Source organism: Oncorhynchus tshawytscha, linkage group LG03 (genome assembly GCF_018296145.1).
Source record: "Oncorhynchus tshawytscha isolate Ot180627B linkage group LG03, Otsh_v2.0, whole genome shotgun sequence".
Classification (NCBI taxonomy): domain Eukaryota; kingdom Metazoa; phylum Chordata; class Actinopteri; order Salmoniformes; family Salmonidae; genus Oncorhynchus; species Oncorhynchus tshawytscha.
The window spans coordinates 71,983,971-72,002,053 of record NC_056431.1 but is presented as its reverse complement, the minus strand read 5'-3'; the positions used below and the strand labels follow the sequence as shown (position 1 = coordinate 72,002,053).

Sequence of the window (18,083 nt, the reverse complement as noted above, 5' to 3'; positions counted from 1 at the left end):
TGCTTTGTTGTTCCTTCTATGCTGACTGTTTCCAACATTTGAGTAATTTAGCAGACGCTGATATCCAGAGAGACTTACAAAAACAATCAGGGATAAATGCCTTGCTCAAGGGCACAGACAGATATTTAACCTAGTCGGCTCTGAGATTTGAACCAGCAACCTTTCGGTTACTGGCCCACTGCTCCTAACCGCTAGGCCAACTGTTTCAGCGTTGACACACACACACACACACACACACACACACACACACACACACACACACACACACACACACACACACACACACACACACACACACACACACACACACACACACACACACACACACACACACACACACACACACACACACACACACACACACACACACACACACACACACACACACACACACACACACACACACACACACACACACACACACACTGTTTTCCCCAAAGTACAGGATGACTTGATTTCAAAGCAACTCTATAATAATGAATTCAGTAGGTGAAGAAAACAAAGAATGTTTGAAATGTAAAAGATAAAATGATTCATGGTGGCATATTTACAAGGACAGTGTCACTGTTTAGGGGGCAAGTGCAGCATTCCTGTGAAGCCAGCATTATCTTCTCGACAGTATACACTGTAATGAAATCAGCCTTAATGGCCAACTCTGTATCTCCTCAGAGCCGTTGAGCTACGTGGAGTCAGTGGCCAGATCCGCTGTGGCCGGCGGGGGACCAGCAGGACCCCCCGTGACCCTCACCCCCCCAGGATGGACCTTGGCTAGGCAGACGACCCCTGACCCCTCCCCAACCCTCAACCCCCTATTGTCTAGCTGCAGCCCCATGCACAGATCAGAGGGGTGAGTACGAAAAGAAACAACATTAAAGTCATACTGTAGATTAAATGACATTGAAACATACACTGGTTCCAGTACATGATATTGATAAGGAGCCAGTGTTCCTGAAATATACTACATGTTTACAGATAGCAAGGGCCCATAGATGTTATTGCCGCATGTATTTAATTCTACTGTAGCTATCATTCTAAACACTGTGTTTCATGAATGTCTCCCCACCCCTCGCTCCATCAGAGAACACCCGTTGGCTGACAGCAGTGCGATCATCCCCTCGCAAGCGTCCATTGACTCCAGCTTAAGCTCCTTTCCTTCCGAGGGCACGTATCCCATCGACTCCCCCACCCCTATCCCCATTGCCACTCCCACCCCATACCTCCAGGCCCTGGGCTCCCCATCTCCCTTCCTTCAAGCCCTGGGAACCCCCACCTCCTCCTACCTGAGCTCCACCTACCCCACCCTGTCTTACCTGTGTTCCCCCACCACCACACCCTCCTGGGACCTGGGTCACAGTGGCCTTATGGGGAGCTATGTCTCTCCGGACCCCAGCCCCCCCCCGCTCCAGCCAGAGGCATCTGCCCGGGAAAGCCTTGTGGCCATCCTCCCCTCGTTAAGATCAAGAAGTCTCCACACACTGCATCGTGACCCCAACACCTCATCTAGCATCCCCTCCCTCCAACATCTGCAACAGCCCACCAATCAGTGCAGCCCTGTCATGGGCCACCAGCCCTCTCCGACCAGTGGCTTTGTGGAGTTTGGGATCACTGGGATGGTAATGACAGGAAGTCCCGTGTTGGGCCGCCACCACTATAACCCATGTGTGTCCCAGGGGACACAGTCTAGCCCAGTGCTGAGCCAACAACCGTCCCTGATGCAGGCCTCCCAGGACAGCCCCATGCTCAGTTGCCAGCCCTCCCTCACCTACAGCCAACCCATCCAGCCCAGTATCCAGAGTAGTCCGGTTCTGGGCCTACATCCATCCCTCACCTACAGCCAACCCATCCAGTCCAGTATCCAGAGTAGTCCGTTGCTGAGCCGACATCCATCCCTCACCTACAGCCAACCCATCCAGTCCAGTATCCAGAGTAGTCCGGTTCTGGGCCGACATCCATCCCTCACCTACAGCCAACCCAACCAGTCCAGTATCCATGGGCCCATCCATCCCTCACCTACAGCCAACCCATCCTGTCCAGTATCCAGAGTAGTCCGGTGCTGAGCCGACATCCATCCCTCATTCACCAGCAGGGCAATGGTAGTAGTCCGGTGCTGGGCCGACACCCGTCCCTCGGCCAGATGTCACAATGCAGTCCAAGTCTGGATCGACACCCAATGCTGCATAGTAGCGGCTACACCACCCCGGACGAAAGGCAGGGCACCCTGTCCCGTCAGAGCTGCTCCTCTGGGTACAACCCGCCCTCCACGCCCTCCTTCCCCGTCTCCCACGCGGGCTATCTGGACGAGGGGATGATGATGGGGGTACGGCAGGGCAGTCCGGCCCCACAGGCTCAGCCCCAGCTACCGGAGAAGAGGCGAATGTCCATTGGGGAGAGGCCCAACGGGGGGCTCTCGTACGGGACACTGAATGGGAAAGTGTCCTCCCCCATGTCGAGTGGAGGCAGCACGCCCAGCACTAGCTACTTTCATACACTGCCAGACTTCTCCAAGCTTAACATGACTGGTAAGACCAGCTTGAAAACCCTCTTAAAACGTAGCTACTGACGCAGCAAAGAGCATCCCCAACTAGCACAGACATCCCTAGCAAAACAGGAAGTTAAGATCAGTGTATTTTCAAGGACGATATGTTTTTTTAAGTGGGTAATTAACATGAAACTAAGCTGATTTTACCATCTCATAAACAATATTTTTTGGGGGTAACTTTTGATGTGTTTAGCCACAATTGAGGTTTTTCTACAAATAAGATGTTTGTGAAAATTGTTACCCATTGCATTCCTGAAGTATAATTACACTAGTACCTAACTACCTAACTGCAATGTAAATCCATCTGTTTTCCTACTCTAGTTTTTCAGTGAAACCAGATGAAGTGATTAGTTCTAGTAAAGTATAGTGAGGTAACGTGAATGCGGTCATACTCCAATGGTTTTAGCCGAGCAGGAGCTCAGTTGGACTTACTTCTCTCTGTAAACACATTGCAGACCAGATGAGGGAATGAATGCACTCCAAGGCAGCCCAGCCAGGCCCAGATGCTAGTCTGAGAACTGGCATCTGGCCCAGAACCTTGGTTGGTGGCCATTTCTGCGTCCGCAGTGGTTTCACAGCTCCATTCTGTGTCATACTGAGTATACTGACCGCAACTACTTATATGGTCGCAGATATAGATACTGGCTTGTTTGCGAGAGTTGGCTCTAGGAGGTAACTCGCTAATAGAGCAGATTGACTAATCTCTACACAATAAGGAGCTGATTTCAGTTGATTTATAGATTATCTTTGACAGTTCTTGGTCAGGATGACCCTCGTGAAGCATCACTGCTGCTCTCTTGGTCCAGGTCTCTCTTGAAAAATAGATGCTTATCTCAACCAGACTAACCTGGTTAAATAAAGGTTAAATAAATAAATCACAGAGACCCAAGACTTGATTCAATGTAATGTGACATGCAGCATTCATGCAGTATCGTTCGTATAAACATACCCTTTTAAATATGGCCCATCAAAGGGTTACTGTGGAAATGCCAGGTAAGTCGACATGGTTTCAACACAACTTCTAATTTCTTGTCCTAGACGGGAGTCCAGAGACCAGGCTGAATGTAAAGTTTGTTCAGGATACGTCCAAGTTCTGGTACAAGCCTGATATCTCCCGTGAACAAGGTGAGTGTGATTGTTGTCATGGGGGAAGAGATTAAACGTAACAATAGTTATCTTATCCCACTAGTTGTTCTTCTAGCTAGCATAAGGCCTATCTAAGATCAAATGTGGCCGAGAATGTTCTTTATTTAGTTAACCATGAGATAGTTAGGATGTGTGTTTGATTTAAACCCTGTTGGATCCACCTGACACATCCACCCCGACACACACATGCCCTAATTTACCCTGTTCTGTTCAGTTATGTTGTGTTGTGTTTTATTGTGTTGTGTTCTGTTTTATTCTGTTCTATGGTGTTCTATTGTGTTCTGTCCAATTGTGTTGTGTTGTGTTGTGTTCTATTGTATTCTATTGTGTTCTGTTGTGTTGTGTTCTATTGTGTTCTGTTGTGTTCTGTTCTATTGTGTTTTATTGTGTTCTGTTGTGTTGTATTCTATTGTGTTCTGTTGTGCTGTGTTGTATTATGTTCTGTTGTGTTGTGTTCTATTGTGTTATGTTGTGTTGTGTTTTATTGTGTTGTGTTCTATTGTGTTATGTTCTATTGTGTTTTATTGTGTTCTATTGTGTTTTATTGTGTTCTATTGTGTTCTGTTGTGCTGTGTTGTATTATGTTCTGTTGTGTTGTGTTCTATTGTGTTATGTTGTGTTGTGTTTTATTGTGTTGTGTTCTATTGTGTTATGTTCTATTGTGTTTTATTGTGTTCTATTGTGTTCTGTTGTGTTGTGTTCTATTCTATTTTGTTCGGTTGTGTTGTGTTCTAATGTGTTCTGTCCAAGTATGTTCTGTTGTGTTCTATTGTGTTCAGTTGTGTTCTGTTGTGTTCTGTTCTTTTCTATTGTGTTCTGTTGTGTTCTGTTCTGTTGTGTTGTGTTCTATTCTGTTCTGTTGTGTTCTATTGTGTTCTGTTGTGTTGTGTTCTGTTCTGTTGTGTTCTGTTCTATTGTGTTGTGTTGTGTTCTATTGTGTTCTGTTGTGTTCTATTATGTTCCCTCTCCTTCCCTCTCTCCTCCTTCTCCCTCTCCTCCTTTTCCTTCTTCTCCCTACCTGTAACGGTTTTCTAGTGGTGATGAAAGAGAGTCGGACCAAACTGCAGCGTGTCGATTGCGATCCATGTTTAATATAACAAAGAAACACGAACTTACAAAAAACAATAAACGAAACCGAAACAGCCTATCTGGTGCAAACTAACAACGAGTACACATAGGACACTAAGGACAATCACCCACGACAAACTCAAGAATATGGCTGCCTAAATATGGTTCCCAATCAGAGACAGCGATAAGCATCTGCCTCTGATTGAGAACCCTCCAGACAGCCATAGACTTTTAGACAACCACCTACAATTGTGTTCTGTTGTGTTCTGTTCTGTTCTATTGTGTTCTGTTGTATTCTTTTCTGTTGTGTTCTATTCTGTTCTGTTATGTTGTGTTCTATTGTGTTCTGTTGTGTTCTGTTCTGTTGTGTTCTGTTCTATTGTGTTGTGTTGTGTTCTGTTTCTGTTCTATTGTGTTGTGTTCTATTGTGTTGTGTTCTGTTGTAAGGTCACTGTGAGGTCACTGCTGTTGGCCCCCACATCTACTTCTGCTCTCTCCTTTTGGATTACATCATCTGTGTTAAACACAAGCACATGCTCTGCTGTATTGACATCACACATTCAGACGCACACACACACAAACGAAAACACACAGGCAGGCACACACAGAGACACGCACTCGTGAACAGACACACACAGATACAGACACACACACACCATACGTACTCAATTAAGGCCCGGGAACATCTGCATGTGATGTAGCTATATCTGTCTTACTTAAAGTCTTTGAAATGTCATATTTGGACACATAGGGATATATAGAATTGCATGTTACAGACGCATTAAAAGTTATTTTGTCGAATAGACAACAGATTTCTGCTCTCCCCTGTAGTTACGTTGAAATATGGGATCACAAAAGGCCCTCCTCGCCAAGGAAAGTTTCCAATTCCCCTTCCGACTCCCCCTCTCCTCCTTCTCCCTCTTCTCCTTCTCCCTCTCCTCCTTCTCCCTCTCCTCCACCCTCTCCTCTTTCTCCCTCTCATCCCTGTCTTCCCTTTCTCTCTCCTCCTTCTTCCTCCCCCTCTCCTCCTTCCCCTCTCCCCTTCTCCTTCCCCTCTCATCCTTCTCCCTCTCCTCCTTCTCCCTAAGCCCCCCCCCTCTCCTCCTTCTCCCTCTCCTCCTTTTCCTTCGCCCTCTCCTCCTTCCCTCTCTCCTCCTTCTCCCTCTCCTCCTTTTCCTTCTTCTCCCTACCCCTCTCCTCCTTCCCTCTCTCCTCCTTCTCCCTCTCCTCCTTTTCCTTCTTCTCCCTACCCCTCTCCTCCTTCCCTCTCTCCTCCTTTTCCCTCTCCTCCTTTTCCTTCTTCTCCCTACCCCTCTCCTCCATCCATCTCTCCTCCGTCTCCCTCTACTTATGCTGCCTGTCCTCCCTCTCCCTTTCCTCCTTCCCCTTCTTCTCCCTCTCCTCCTTCCCCTTCTTCTCTTGTCCTTCTCCCTCTCCTCCTTCTCCCTCTCGTCCTTCCCTCTCTCCTCCTTCTCCTTCTCCTCCTTCCCTCTCTCCACCTTATCCCTCTCGTCCTTCCCTCTCTCCTCCTTCTCCCTCTCCTCCTTCCCCCTCTCCACCGTCTCCCTCTCCTCCTTTCCTCTCTCCTCCTTCTCAATCTCCTCCTTCTCCCTCTCCTTATCTTCCATTTCTGTCTTACATATTCCTTGCTTTCTCCCTGTCCTCCTTCTTACTTGCACCTGCGTGGATACTTGAAGTGGTATTTTATTGAATCACGTGTTATCGTGTATTGCAGCCATCGGCCTGCTGAGAGAGAAGGAGCCAGGGGCCTTTGTCATCCGGGACAGTCACTCTTTCCGAGGGGCCTATGGCCTGGCCATGAAGGTGGCCTCTCCTCCTCCTCCTACTGCTCAGCAGTCCAAGAAAGGTACTAGATCACCAATGGGGCTCCATCTTCCATATACTGGTTAATAATATAACATCACACTGTCCCTGTAACTGATGGTGGAGAACATCCTAGAGAGAAGGGCTAGGTGTGTGTGTGTCCTATACACACACACACACACACACACACACACACACACACACACACACACACACACACACACACAAACACGAAGGGCGAGAATGTTCTGTGTAAACACATTTTATTTATCTGCCAAAAGAACAGTTTTAAATAGCCACTAAGATCATCCTAGAACGTTAAACATTATATTTTAGTGTTTGGTCTGTTGTTGGTTAAAGAAATAAATCATTACCAATATAATAACTACACTATATAATACTTCCCCATATGAGGTGATGTCTACATACAACTAAAAACTGTCTCTCTGCGGTGTTGTTCACCGCTGTGTTGTTGGTCCTGTAGCTGGTGACATCACTAACGAGTTGGTGAGGCACTTCCTGATTGAGACGAGTCCTAAGGGAGTGAAACTGAAAGGATGTCCCAACGAACCGTACTTTGGTGAGTCACCTTTAACCCCTACACACATATGCACACGCACACCAGGGGAGGCAAACAGAGCATGGTAGGAGGAGATGGGAAGTGGGGAGAGGATGGGTGGATTGAAGAAGACTTTAGAGACGATAGAACATTTCTTTCAGACCTTTCAGGACCGGTCCTTCCGACAACAACATGGCATGTTTCTCAGATACGGTAACCGGGGGAAGAGTCAATTCCAGACATGAGTTTCATGATGTGGTTGTGGTGACTGACTCTCGGCTGTATTGATCTGATGACTCTGATCTCCTCTCAGTGCTCTCCCTGTCCCGACATTCTCCCATCCCATGATGTTTAATCCTGATTATAGGATGGGATCAGTCAAAGTCATTTAGTATGGTTCAAATGCTCTCCTCTCTAATTTCATCCAGAGACCGCCTTACGTGCGCTGGTGTCTGTGTGTGTGTGTGAGACGAGTAGTGTGTGTGCATGCACGTGTAGGTGTTTAATAAGCAAAAGTTCCTCCTTGTGCCAAAGTATGATCAAAAATAGCATGTTTCCAGAGGGCTGTGTCTTACGGCAGCTTCATTAAAGCTACAGGAGCCAGTTCTGAGAAGGTGCGTGGGAGTCTGGCTTTAGCCTATCTTTAGCTTTAGCCTACCTTTAGCTTTAGCCTACCTTTAGCTTTAGCCTACCTTTAGCTTTAGCCTACCTTTAGCTTTAGCCTACCTAGCTCCAGACCTGGTTTCAAATACTACTTGAAATAATTCAAATACTTTTGCATTTGCTTTTTCCTGCCTGGAATGCCAAATTGGTGGGCTTTAAAGTAGTTATAATGATATTTGTATTTGAACCCTGGTCTGGTAGCTAGCTCCCTTCCCTCCCACATCTTAGCTGTTGTTAAATGAAGGTTGTTTTTGCAGCCCTTTTTTCCTCAAGTCGGTCCAAGTGTCAAATCTCGATATGAAATATTTATTCACACCCCTTGACTTTTTCCACATTTTGTTGTGTTACATATTGGGATAAAAATAGATTACATTTTATTTTTATCTAGACAAAATACTCTGTATTATCAACGTAAAATATATATATTCTTTTTTTGTTGTGGGGGGGGGATTACTGAAAAATAAAAGACTAATATGATTTATGATTTATATATATATTCAATACATGTTAAAACCACCTTTGGCAGAGATTACAGCTGTGAGTCTTTCTGGGTAAATCTCTAAGAGCTTTGCACACCTGGATTGTACAATATTTGCCCATTAATATATTGTTTTAACTCTTCAAGCTCTGTCAAGTTGGTTGTTGATCATTGCTAGACGGCCATTTAAAAAATAAAAATACAATTTTTATTGTAATTTTTGTATTATTATAATATTTTTTACAACTTTTTACCCCTTTTTGGGGTCCAATTGGTAGTTACAGTCTTGTCCCATCGTTGTATCTACCGTACGGACTCGGGAGATGCGAAGTTCGAGAGCCATGCGTCCCCCGAAACATGACCCTACCAAAAGCTGCATTGCTTCTTGACACACTGCTTGCTTCACCCGGAAGCCAGCTGCACCAATGTGTTGGAGGAAACACCGGACACCTGGCGACACGAGTCAGCATGCATGCGCCCGGAGTCGCTAGAGCATGATGGGACAAGGACGTCCCAGCCGGCCAAACCCTCCTGTAACCCGGATGACGCTCGGCCAATCCTGTGCCCGCCCATGGGTCTCCTGGACGCGGCTGACTGTGACGAAACCCGGGTCAGTAGTGACACCTCTTAGAATGTTGCGCCACTCGGGAGGCACCACCATTTTCAAGTCTTGCCATAGATTTTATTGCCAATTTAAGTCAAAACTGTAACTAGGCCACTCAGGAACATTCAATGTCATCTTGGTAAGTAACTCCATTGTATATTTGGCCTTGTGTTTTACGTTATTGTCCTGCTGAAAGGTGAATGAATCTACTAGTGTCTGTTGGAAAGCAGACTGAACCATGCTTTCCTTAGGATTTTGCCTGTGCTTAGCGCTATTCTATTTAGTTTGATCCTAGATTTAGTTTGAACTCCCAAGTCCTTGCTGATTTTTTTAATTTTTCCTTTATTTAACTAGGCAAGTAAGTTAAGAAGAAATTCTTATTTTCAATGATGGCCAGTGGGTTAACTGCCTGTTCAGGGGCAGAAAGACAGATTTGTACCTTGTCAGCTCGGGGATTTGAACTTGCAACCTTCCGGTTACCAGTCCAACGCTCTAACCACTACCCTGCCGCCCAGATGACAAGCTTGTCATAGCAAATATGGGTTAAATACGTATTATGTTAACACATTTCAGCTTTTCATTTAAAAAAAATAATTTCTAAAAACATTAAAACATCTTAATTGTTGCCATTATAAATTCAGGCTGTAACACAACAAGATGTGGAAAAAGTCAAGGGGTGTGAATCCTTTCTGAAGGCACCATATGTGTGTGTCAGACTCCTCTTACTGGGAAACACAGGGAGGTGGCTACTGACCCAGGCACACAGTTAGAGATGACTGAACCAGTCAGACAGCACCAGTCTAAAAATGGGCTTATTGAAGAAACCTTATCCTCTAGACTATACTCATTGAATTATGTTCTAAAGGGAGGGACGGAAGTTGAATTGAGACGCTGGGTGTGTGAGTGTGGGTATGGTATGGGGTGAGTGTGTGTGTGGTGTGAGTGTGGGTATGGTATGGGGTGAGTGTGTGTTTGGTGTGAGTGTGGGTATGGTATGGGGTGAGTGTGGGTATGTGGGTATGGTATGGGGGTGGGGTGGGTGGGTATGGTATGGGGTGGGTATGGTATGGTATGTGGTGAGTGTGGGTATAGTATGGGGTGAGTGTAGGTATGGTATGGGGTGAGTGTGGGTATGGTATGGGGTGAGTATGGGTATGGTATTGGGTGGGTATGGTATGGGGTGAGTGTAGGTATGGTATGGGGTGAGTGTGGGTATGGTATGGGGTGAGTGTAGGTATGGGGTGAGTGTAGGTATGGTATGGGGTGAGTGTATGTATGGTATGGGGGGTGAGTGTGGGTATGGTATGGGGTGAGTGTGGGTATGGTATGGGGTGAGTGTGGGTATGGTATGGGGTGAGTGTAGGTATGGTATGGGGTGAGTGTGGGTATGGTATGGGGTGAGTGTGGGTATGGTATGGGGTGGGTAGGGTATGGTATGGGGTGGGTAGGGTATGGTATAGGGTGGGTATGGTATGGGGTGAGTGTGGGTATGGGGTGGGTGTAGGTATGGTATGGGGTGAGTGTGGGTATGGTATGGGGTGAGTGTAGGTATGGTATGGGGTGTGGGTCCGGGGTGTGTGATCTACATGTCTTGATGAAGATGTGTCATCTTTAAAGAATTGTTGTCCTGTTGGCACAACTAATACTAATCTCTCTTTGTATGTGTGTGTGTGTGTGTGTGTGTGTGTGTGTGTGTGTGTGTGTGTGTGTGTGTGTGTGTGTGTGTGTGTGTGTGTGTGTGTGTGTGTGTGTGTGTGTGTGTGTGTGTGTGTGTAGGTTGTCTGTCAGCTCTTGTGTACCAGCACGCCATGACTCCACAGGCCCTGCCCTGTAAACTGGTCGTCCCTACCAGAGGTGAGGTCAGGAGTGTGTCTCTGTCTGTCTGTCTATGTGCCTGTGTCTCTGTCTGTCTGTCTATGTGCCCGTGTCTTTGTCTGTCTGTCTATGTGCCTGTGTCTCTGTCTGTCTGTCTGTCTGTCTGTCTGTCTGTCTGTGTGCCTGTGTCTCTGTCTGTCTGTCTATGTGCCTGTGTCTCTGTCTGTCTGTCTATGTGCCTGTGTCTCTGTCTGTCTGTCTATGTGCCTGTGTCTCTGTCTGTCTGTCTATGTGCCTGTGTCTGTGTAAATGCGTGTTTGTGTCATTGTAAAGGGATACGTACAATGTGGTGTGGGGAATTTCTGAATCGTCTCCTGCTGTGTTTCAGATCTCCACCAGGATGTCCCAGATATCGCCACGCCAACCAACCAGGCTGACTACCTCCTGAAACATGGAGCAGGTTAGAAGCCTCATACCATTGTGTTGACTATTGGGTCTGGTTGAGCACATTTCTATGTAATGGAAAGGTCATCTTATTTTGTTGTTCGTTTGTTAGCTTTTTGTGACTTACTCTATACCGTTCCACTGTTGTCCCTACACTGGTGATGTCATCTCCGTGTGACGATAGGGCAGAGGGTCCCTGCTGACTGCCGTGGCAAATCATGTGTCCTTCCTATTATAAGACTGTTGGTTCCTGACTGCTACATTCTGACTCATATTTCTGATGTCTGCCTCAGAAGTCTGTGTGTATGTTGTGTGTGTGTGTGTGTGTGTGTGTGTGTGTGTGTGTGTGTGTGTGTGTGTGTGTGTGTGTGTCTGTGTGTCTGTCTGTCTCATCCTACATCTAATAAACGACAACAACGCTAACAGTGAAATGTTTTCTGTCCAATGACTGAATGGTTTTGACCCCTGACAGTCTTTTCTCCCGTGCAGCCTTGTCCCAGAAAGCATGTACCATCTTTGACATTCTCTTGCATGAAAATGCAATGGACCCTTTTTTTTTTGAACGTGTGCAGAAACGCAGAACTTTAAACCTACTAATATCAATTGTGATATGTATGAAATTAATTCCCTTAACAGCATTGGAAACTGTCAAGAATGTACTGTATTTGCATTCAGCATTTTACCCTGTCAATGATTTGCAAAGCTATAAACTGTTGTGCTACATAGTATATATTGAGGTCTAGGAACACCTGCTCTTAGGAACACCTGCTCTTTCCGTGACAGACTCACCAGGTGAATCCAGGGGAAAGCTATGATCCCTTATTGATGTCACTTGTTAAATCCACTTCAATCAGTGTAGAATGTTAAAGAAGTATTTTTAAGCTTTCAGACAATTGAGACATGGATTGTGTATGTGTGCCATTCAGAGGGTGATGATTTAAGTGCCTTCGAACGGGGTTTGGTAGTAGGTGCCAGGCGCACTGGTTTGAGTGTGTCAAGAACTGCAACGATGCTGGGGTTTTCACGCTTAACAGTTTCCAGTGTGTATCAAGAATGCTCCACCACCCAAAGGACATCTAGCCAATTTGACACAACTGTAGGAATCATTGGAATCAACATGGGCCAATATCTCTGTGGAACGCTTTCGACACCGTGTAGAGTCCATGCGCCCCGGCGAATTGAGGCTGTTCTGAGGGGCAAAAGGGGTTGCAACTCAATATTAGGAAGGTGTTCATAATGTTTTGTCCACTCGGTGTGCAACAAATAGCATGTTGTAATAGATTACTCCATGTTACTCTGATCTTAAGCATACATAATACATCCTATAAATGAAACGAATGTAAACTGTTGGTCATGTCACAACAGAAAGCACTACAACCAAACCAATACATGTTGTAGCATTGAAAAGCCCATTGACATCATCTCTCTCCTTTTTGACCTCTCTCCTCTTTCCAGTGTGAAATGCACTGTGCTGATTAGCTACACCTCACTCTTTTTTCCCCAGCTTGCAATGTGCTGTACATCAACTCAGTGGACATGGAGTCTCTGACAGGACCTCAGGCCATCGCCAAGGCGATCTCGGAGACGATGGCCGCCGCGTCCCCGCCCGCCGCCACCATTGTGCACTTCAAGGTGTCGCCCCAAGGCATCACCCTGACGGACAACCAGAGGAAGTGAGTAGGGAGTAGGACAAACAAGCAATTATAATGGAGTAGTGGTGTAGTGGAGTAGTGGAGTCGGGGTGTAGTGGTGGAGTAGGGGTGTAGTGATGGATTATGTGTGTAGTTGAGTAGTGGAGTAGGAGAGTAGGGGTGGAGTAATGGAGTAGGGGTGTTGTGGTGGAGTAGTGGTGGAGAAGTGAAGTAGGGATGTAGTGGAGTAGGGTGGAGTAGTGGAGTAGTGGGATAAGGGTCTGGTAGAGTAGGGGTGGAGTGCTGGAGTAGTGGAGTAGGGGTGTAGTGGAGTAGGGGTGTAGTGGTGGAGTAGTGAAGTAGGGGTGGAGTAGTGGAATAGTGAAGTAAAGGTGTAGTAGTGGTGTGGGGTGGAGTGGTGGAGTAGTGAGGTAGGGGTGTAGTAGTGGAGTAGTTGTGGAGTAGGGTGTAATGGTGGAGTAGTGAAGTAGGGGTGTAGTGGTGGAGTAGGGGTGTGGGGTGTAGTGGTGGAGGAGTGACAGTGGAGTAGGGGTGAAGTAGTGGTGTAGTAGGGGTGGAGTGGTGGAGTAGGGATGTAGTAGGGGTGTGGGGGGTAGTGAATGAGTACTGGAGTAGGGGTGGAGTAGAGGTGTAGTTGTGGAGTAGAGGTGTAGTAGTGGAGTAGTGGTATAGTAGTGGAGTAGGGGTGGAGTAGGGGTGTAGTGGTGGAGTACTGGATTAGGGTTATATTGGAGTGGTGGTGGAGTAGTGGATTAGGGGTATAGTGGAGTAGGGGTGTAGAGTGTAGGGCTATAGTGGAATAGGGGTGGAGTAGTGGATTAGGGGTATAGTGGAGTAGGGGTGGAGTAGGGGTGTAGAGTATAGGGTTATAGTGGAGTAGGGGTGGAGTAGGGGTGTAGAGTGTAGGGTTATAGTGTAGGGGAGACACAAGTAAATACATTTCACCCACCTTTTTAAGGGACAGTTTGCACACCTTTTTAAGGGACAGTTTACTCACCTTTTTAAGGGACAGTTTACTCACCTTTTTTCAAGGGACAGTTTACCAACCTTTTTTCAAGGGACAGTTTACCCACCTTTTTAAGGGACAGTTTACTCACCTTTTTTCAAGGGACAGTTTACCCACCTTTTTTTAAGGGACAGTTCACCCACCTTTTTAAGGGACAGTTTACTCACCTTTTTAAGGGACAGTTTACCCACCTTTTGTTAAGGGACAGTTCACCCACCTTTTTAAGGGACAGTTTACTCACCTTTTTTCAAGGGACAGTTTACCCACCTTTTTTTAAGGGACAGTTCACCCACCTTTTTATGGGACAGTTTACTCACCTTTTTTCAAGGGACAGTTTACCCACTTTTTTTTAAGGGACAGTTTACTCACCTTTTGCGGAAAAATGCATGAAAAGTATAGGTAGCGTTACTTTTTTCATCGCGATGAGAGTTCACTCTACAAGACTCTTTATTGCATTTTTAAAACTGATCAACAATATTTGAACCATAATGACAATATTTCAAATGGCTCACTTTGACTGAGGGCTCTTTTCAATCCAACTTGCGCTGTACTGTAGTAGTCTATGAGTTGCTATAGTGCAGTGTGTTAAACCTTGTTTTTACCTAACAGGCGTTTCTTCCGGCGCCACTACCCTATCAACACTGTCACATTTTGTGATGTCGACCCTCAGGAGAGAAAGTGAGTGTACACACTGAGCTACAACACACACACACACACACACACACACACACACACACACACACACACACACACACACACACACACACACACACACACACTTTCGGGGACAGTAAACGAAAGGCAGTAATCTTTGCTGTTTGAAATGAACGGGGCCTACGACCTCAATGTATCATACATAATGTTACATGATATAATACTGTTTATTTATCTCTCTATAGGTGGAATAAACCTGATGGGGGCACAGCCAAGTAAGTATACAGTGTATGCATTTGAGTACCAAATCAAATGTAATTTTATTTGTCACATGCGCCGAATACAACAAGTGTAGTAGACCTTACAGTGAAATGCAGAATACAACAAGTGTAGTAGACCTTACAGTGAAATGCTGAATACAACAAGTGTAGTAGACCTTACAGTGAAATGCTGAATACAACAAGTGTAGTAGACCTTACAGTGAAATGCTGAATACAACAAGTGTAGTAGACCTTACAGTGAAATGCCGAATACAACAAGTGTAGTAGACCTTACAGTGAAATGCTGAATACAACAAGTGTAGTAGACCTTACAGTGAAATGCTGAATACAACAAGTGTAGTAGACCTTACAGTGAAATGCTGAATACAACAAGTGTAGTAGACCTTACAGTGAAATGCTGAATACAACAAGTGTAGTAGACCTTACAGTGAAATGCTGAATACAACAAGTGTAGTAGACCTTACAGTGAAATGCTGAATACAACAAGTGTAGTAGACCTTACAGTGAAATGCTGAATACAACAAGTGTAGTAGACCTTACAGTGAAATGCTGAATACAACAAGTGTAGTAGACCTTACAGTGAAATGCTGAATACAACAAGTGTAGTAGACCTTACAGTGAAATGCTGAATACAACAAGTGTAGTAGACCTTACAGTGAAATGCTGAATACAACAAGTGTAGTAGACCTTACAGTGAAATGCTGAATACAACAAGTGTAGTTTTTACAGTGAAATGCTGAATACAACAAGTGTAGTAGACCTTACAGTGAAATGCTGAATACAACAAGTGTAGTAGACCTTACAGTGAAATGCTGAATACAACAAGTGTAGTAGACCTTACAGTGAAATGCTGAATACAACAGGTGTAGTAGACCTTACAGTGAAATGCTGAATACAACAAGTGTAGTAGACCTTACAGTGAAATGCTGAATACAACAAGTGTAGTAGACCTTACAGTGAAATGCTGAATACAACAAGTGTAGTAGACCTCACAGTGAAATGCTGAATACAACAGGTGTAGTAGACCTTACAGTGAAATGCTGAATACAACAAGTGTAGTAGACCTTACAGTGAAATGCTGAATACAACAAGTGTAGTAGACCTTACAGTGAAATGCTGAATACAACAAGTGTAGTAGACCTTACAGTGAAATGCTGAATACAACAAGTGTAGTAGACCTTACAGTGAAATGCTGAATACAACAAGTGTAGTAGACCTTACAGTGAAATGCTGAATACAACAAGTGTAGTAGACCTTACAGTGAAATGCTGAATACAACAGGTGTAGTAGACCTTACAGTGAAATGCTGAATACAACAAGTGTAGTAGACCTTACAGTGAAATGCTGAATACAACAGGTGTAGTAGACCTTACAGTGAAATGCTGAATACAACAAGTGTAGTAGACCTTACAGTGAAATGCTGAATACAACAAGTGTAGTAGACCTCACAGTGAAATGCTGAATACAACAAGTGTAGTAGACCTTACAGTGAAATGCTGAATACAACAGGTGTAGTAGACCTTACAGTGAAATGCTGAATACAACAAGTGTAGTAGACCTTACAGTGAAATGCTGAATACAACAAGTGTAGTAGACCTTACAGTGAAATGCTGAATACAACAAGTGTAGTAGACCTTACAGTGAAATGCTGAATACAACAAGTGTAGTAGACCTTACAGTGAAATGCTGAATACAACAAGTGTAGTAGACCTTACAGTGAAATGCTGAATACAACAAGTGTAGTAGACCTTACAGTGAAATGCTGAATACAACAGGTGTAGTAGACCTTACAGTGAAATGCTGAATACAACAGGTGTAGTAGACCTTACAGGGAAATGCTGAATACAACAGGTGTAGTAGACCTTACAGTGAAATGCTGAATACAACAAGTGTAGTAGACCTTACAGTGAAATGCTGAATACAACAAGTGTAGTAGACCTTACAGTGAAATGCTGAATACAACAGGTGTAGTAGACCTTACAGTGAAATGCTGAATACAACAGGTGTAGTAGACCTTACAGTGAAATGCTGAATACAACAGGTGTAGTAGACCTTACAGTGAAATGCTGAATACAACAAGTGTAGTAGACCTTACAGTGAAATGCTGAATACAACAAGTGTAGTAGACCTTACAGTGAAATGCTGAATACAACAGGTGTAGTAGACCTTACAGTGAAATGCTGAATACAACAAGTGTAGTAGACCTTACAGTGAAATGCTGAATACAACAAGTGTAGTAGACCTTACAGTGAAATGCTGAATACAACAAGTGTAGTAGACCTTACAGTGAAATGCTGAATACAACAAGTGTAGTAGACCTTACAGTGAAATGCTGAATACAACAAGTGTAGTAGACCTTACAGTGAAATGCTGAATACAACAAGTGTAGTAGACCTTACAGTGAAATGCTGAATACAACAAGTGTAGTAGACCTTACAGTGAAATGCTGAATACAACAAGTGTAGTAGACCTCACAGTGAAATGCCGAATACAACAAGTGTAGTAGACCTTACAGTGAAATGCTGAATACAACAAGTGTAGTAGACCTTACAGTGAAATGCTGAATACAACAAGTGTAGTAGACCTTACTGTGAAATGCTGAATACAACAAGTGTAGTAGACCTTACAGTGAAATGCTGAATACAACAAGTGTAGTAGACCTTACAGTGAAATGCTGAATACAACAAGTGTAGTAGACCTTACAGTGAAATGCTGAATACAACAGGTGTAGTAGACCTTACAGTGAAATGCTGAATACAACAAGTGTAGTAGACCTTACAGTGAAATGCTGAATACAACAAGTGTAGTAGACCTTACAGTGAAATGCTGAATACAACAAGTGTAGTAGACCTTACAGTGAAATGCTGAATACAACAAGTGTAGTAGACCTTACAGTGAAATGCTGAATACAACAAGTGTAGTAGACCTTACAGTGAAATGCTGAATACAACAAGTGTAGTAGACCTCACAGTGAAATGCTGAATACAACAAGTGTAGTAGACCTTACAGTGAAATGCTGAATACAACAGGTGTAGTAGACCTTACAGTGAAATGCTGAATACAACAAGTGTAGTAGACCTTACAGTGAAATGCTGAATACAACAAGTGTAGTAGACCTTACAGTGAAATGCTGAATACAACAAGTGTAGTAGACCTTACAGTGAAATGCTGAATACAACAAGTGTAGTAGACCTTACAGTGAAATGCTGAATACAACAAGTGTAGTAGACCTTACAGTGAAATGCTGAATACAACAGGTGTAGTAGACCTCGCAGTGAAATGCTGAATACAACAGGTGTAGTAGACCTCACAGTGAAATGCTGAATACAACAAGTGTAGTAGACCTTACA

General features: G+C 44.5%; 1 protein-coding gene across 1 annotated transcript in view; it reads left to right on the top strand.

Moving 5' to 3' along the window:
• The window catches only part of LOC112224753 (tensin-1-like), a 298,598-nt gene that overhangs the window by 275,514 nt on the left and 5,001 nt on the right, over positions 1–18,083 (top strand). The window contains 11 exon segments of the mRNA XM_042319964.1: positions 670–847; positions 1,079–1,986; positions 1,989–2,519; positions 3,578–3,664; positions 6,489–6,620; positions 7,062–7,157; positions 10,658–10,735; positions 11,085–11,156; positions 12,645–12,813; positions 14,408–14,476; positions 14,698–14,727. Of these exon segments, the coding sequence (XP_042175898.1) occupies positions 670–847; positions 1,079–1,986; positions 1,989–2,519; positions 3,578–3,664; positions 6,489–6,620; positions 7,062–7,157; positions 10,658–10,735; positions 11,085–11,156; positions 12,645–12,813; positions 14,408–14,476; positions 14,698–14,727 (2,350 nt within the window).